General features: G+C 38.0%; 1 protein-coding gene across 1 annotated transcript in view; it reads right to left on the bottom strand.

The window, feature by feature from the left end:
- hcn3 (hyperpolarization activated cyclic nucleotide-gated potassium channel 3) overlaps nucleotides 1-4,164 on the bottom strand; it is a 14,398-nt gene that overhangs the window by 9,884 nt on the left and 350 nt on the right. Inside the window, exon 2 of the mRNA XM_020623828.1 lies at nucleotides 31-167. Coding sequence (XP_020479484.1) covers nucleotides 31-167 — 137 coding nt within the window. The remainder of the gene's footprint in view (nucleotides 1-30; nucleotides 168-4,164) is intronic.

Genomic DNA, 4,164 nt, shown 5'->3' with positions numbered 1-4,164 from the left:
TCCTCTCTTCTGTCTTTAGGGAGGGAGAACCAGGGGGGTTTGTCCTCTGGGAACCACTTCTCCATCTTGAAAAGCGAAGGCTGCTCCAGCTGCGGAATCTGGCTGTCTCTGGTTTGAGAGTTGGGCTCTCGCTGACGCCTTTCTGGTTGTCTGAGCTCCTGGGGATGCTGGTCATTTTTACACCTAGCACTTCAGCATGAGCAAAGCAAATACTGCTCTGTTGTCCTTGTGATTTGGCTTGATGGGGGCTAACTGTAAAGTTCACTTAGTAATAAAGTTTACTGCATTTTTGAGTTGACGTCTCCTTTACAAAAATGAAATACCCCATAAAGACAACTTTAAAATACCATACAGTTAGCCTTTTATAGTTTAAAAAGTAACAAAATAAATTTTTTACTGTCATAATATATCGCGCTTTTATCCACATACACATTGCAAGTAGCCTATCAAAACCTTAATAGAATATATATAAAAAAGAGCTCTCACAATAAGAATCCATCAAAAGTTGCAGCGTCCGTTAAAAAAAAGCACTTTCCTGAGATGAATGCAGTCACCTAAAAACAAAAACTTCCGCTTCAGACGTCCTGTGCCCTACCGGGAGAGGACGGATTCAAATTGACAAGAGCTCTGTAGGCTTCAGTAATCGGCTTGTTGGTGAAACTGCCTCCTCACCTCCCTCCCTCCTCCCTCCCTCCTCCTCCTCCCTGCTGTCGAAGCGCCCTCCCTCTGTGAACGGAGCGGTGATGCGGCTGCAGGTCGAGTTGCAGGACTGGAATGTTCAGGTCAGCAACGGCAGCACATGATAACTCGCTGCTCGCCTCCACACCTGTCCCAAGTTGTTTGTTACACTCGATAATCGCTTGATACCATGGTTAAAACAGCCTAAGGTTAAAACTGAAAATTGAGTTAGTCTGCCCACTGTTTTATCCGCTTGAAATATTACATGAATCTATCTTAAAGAAAATTCAAATCAGTCATCTGTAGCTGTCTAATCAGCATGCTGTTTGCTTTATGTTTTTGATGGATTATTTCTGCCCAAAGGGCAAATGAAAATGCCTTTGGGCTAGCACTGACACGTTTACGGTCATGCTGATCAATGTGCACCGACCCTGTAAAAATATTAGTTAAAATTGTCAGTATTTTAAGGTATTTTTTCAGATCACAAAAACAATTATTTTTGCTTCCAAGTATTTTCTAATCTAATAGACAAGGAAACAGGATGTGCAAAAACTTAATTTAAACAATAAATGGTGAAAAATGCACATCACAGTCTCCCAAGACTGCAAGACCTTCAAATTCCTTATGGCAAACCAATAGTATCAAACCCTAAGATATTTAATGTTTTTGTCATTTACAATGACAAATACAACAAATTCAGTTTATAATGAAGAAACAGCAAATATCTGACATTGCTGCTTCATAATTAAGCAATTAATTGTTTATTAAAATTGATGATTACTCATTTTGTTTCATTCAGTGCAGACCACAACACATTTTCCTGTGTGAACAGCTCAGTCTTCAAATCATTATGCAGACTCCTGTACTATGTCACATTTCACCATTGTTGGCTGCACACTCTCTAAACTGGCAGGTGTGGTGTCTCAGACACCAACAGACATAGCCTATACGAGAAATCATCTGCCAGACTATTTAGTCAAAAATGACTTGTAATGCAAATAAAATTAAAAACAAATGCAAATTTTTAATTCTAGGTTTTGTAGTGCCCTCCCAATGTTGGGGTTCTGTTTCACTATTGCCCCATAGACCTAGTAGAAATGTACTCAGTTACTTTCAGTGACTGCTTACCACCTAAAGTAGTAGTACTAATTAAAAGCAAAGTAATAAATTAGCCAAAAAGTATTATATCACTTTGTGAAGTTTTGTAAAAACCCCATTCAGGACTGACATGTGAACAACAAAACTGTAAAAATAAATAAATAAATAAATAAAACTTTCTTTTTTTCAATTTGAATTTTTTTATACCTGTTTTGTCACATAAAATATTATGCCTTAGAAATATAATGTAAAAATGTAGTTTGTATGAAATAAAACCAATACAACCAAGCCACATCTTGCAAAACACCAAAGTCATGCATTCACAGTTTTATTCAAGCAAAAATGCATAAGATCTACTTTCAAAATATACTTAAAGTACCAAAAGTTGAAGCACTCATTGTTTAGATGAGCCCATGTCAGAAGATATTTCAGAATGTCCATTGTAATTAATGATTAATCAGTGCAAGCACCTCAAAGCTAATCTCAGCTGACATCAGGCAAGAGGCAGGGTACACCAGTCTATCACAGGACTGACACTAATGGTGATTTTCTTCAAAATTTAGTGCAACAACTTGATAATTTGTTGAACTTGTTGACCCTCTTCTGAATCAGTAGAAGGTCAGTTTCCAGGTAGAAGACATCTAAACGTGTCAGCACCTTTCTGTTCGGGCTACTGCAATTAAAAACTGGCGGAAATTACTGCAGGATATGGTTCTTGTTACCATTGCTAACTCTGAGAGACGAGCCAGTCCAAGTAACTTCAAAACAGTGCTGATTTATTCAAAGGATCACAGGTAAAGTTAACATTACACGCTCAGGTCTCTTGCACCTCCATCATCCTGCAGATGTAAGATGAAAGACCCTGAACCCACCAGGCCTATACATTACGGTATATCCCCTCGGTTGGGCTAGCCCCATACTACACAGAAACGTCAACCGAGATGTCTCTGTTACCAGCTTTGCAGCTGGTCATAGCAATAGTCAAAACATGAAGCAAATCAATGTGTGTGTCTGTTGGTTAAGTGGTGTGTAGCTAAAAACATTCTCACGACCTCTAGTAACATGTCGTGACTTAAACATAAGAACATATTATGGCTAAGGCTACAGTTATACACATCGTAATAATAATATTAAACACCCTGTCTGCTGACAGTCATCAACTCTTCTCTCTAGTTATCCTTGACCAGATGTACCCTGTAGAAACTCATAAGCATGCCTAAGCATTTAACAGTCTAACTAGACATCCTATCTCCACTAAACATTTCTAATACATAAAGTATCTATCCAATTTCTATCTGACTAAAAATATCTAACATTACCAAAACTGAACTGGGTCCAACTGACTGTCTGAAGATATCAGCTAAGCATGCTTGGTTTCTTGAAAAGAACATATTTTAAACTTTAAATTAGTATATGGCAAATGCAGATCCCTTGTTGCCTGCCTACAGCACAAGTGTGATAATACTGCACAACTATATCTTTCTGATATTTCAAATATTCAATAAATTCACCACATCTGGAATATTTCTTGCATCCAGATCAGACATTAGTGTGTGGTAGATATTATGTGGATGTTATCTTGAAATTTTTGTCCAAGCACTGTAGGCACAGTGTATGGAGTTAGAAGCAAAAAATAATGGAATTGGCCCAGTCTCACAATGGTGAAGAATCCTATTAAAAATTCCTAGATCCAGATGATGAGTTGGATCAGCACAATAATCAAACCAACAAACATCAATAGAAACATAACCTCCTTGGTGGAGGTAACAAACCAATGATGAGTTAGCTCTGTGAAGTGAGAACAATTGTATGTTGTAAAGCAGAAAACCACATGACAGCCCCAGTATTAGAAATGACACACACACACAACATTTTAAAAAATATCAAAACCAATCAGACACTTAGAACAGATGGTACGGTGGAGTAGTATCATATGGTCACAGAGATATTTCTTCCTTTATCTTCAGGTGTGGTCTTGGCACAGAAAACCCTAAACATACAATGACATGATTATTAATCCACTGCTCTGCTAGGTTTCTGCAGATATTTAATTTGTTGTGATAAGAAAGTAATTTAGTGGCTTACACATTTGATCCCTTCTTCACATAATCGCATATTTTTGGGTACCCAGTCAGTTGTGCGTTCAGAGAATCAATGTCTTTGCTCCAGGCATCAGACTCTGCTTTTAATGTAGCTTAGTGACAAAGAAATAGAAGAAAGGCTTTAGACTTTGACAGTAATCCTTGTATTTCACCACATGGTGGCACCAGCAGCTGGGCATGACATCTATGTGTTGTACCTTCAGTCTCACTTCGTTCCTTCTCTCTGACTGTCAACTCTTCAGTTGTTGTTTTCTACAATAGTGAATGGAAGGTGTCTGTCAAAATG

This window comes from Monopterus albus, unplaced genomic scaffold (assembly GCF_001952655.1).
Source record: "Monopterus albus unplaced genomic scaffold, M_albus_1.0 scaffold310.1, whole genome shotgun sequence".
Taxonomy (NCBI): domain Eukaryota; kingdom Metazoa; phylum Chordata; class Actinopteri; order Synbranchiformes; family Synbranchidae; genus Monopterus; species Monopterus albus.
Note: the sequence above shows the minus strand (reverse complement) of the source record. Positions and strands in the feature narration are given on the sequence as shown.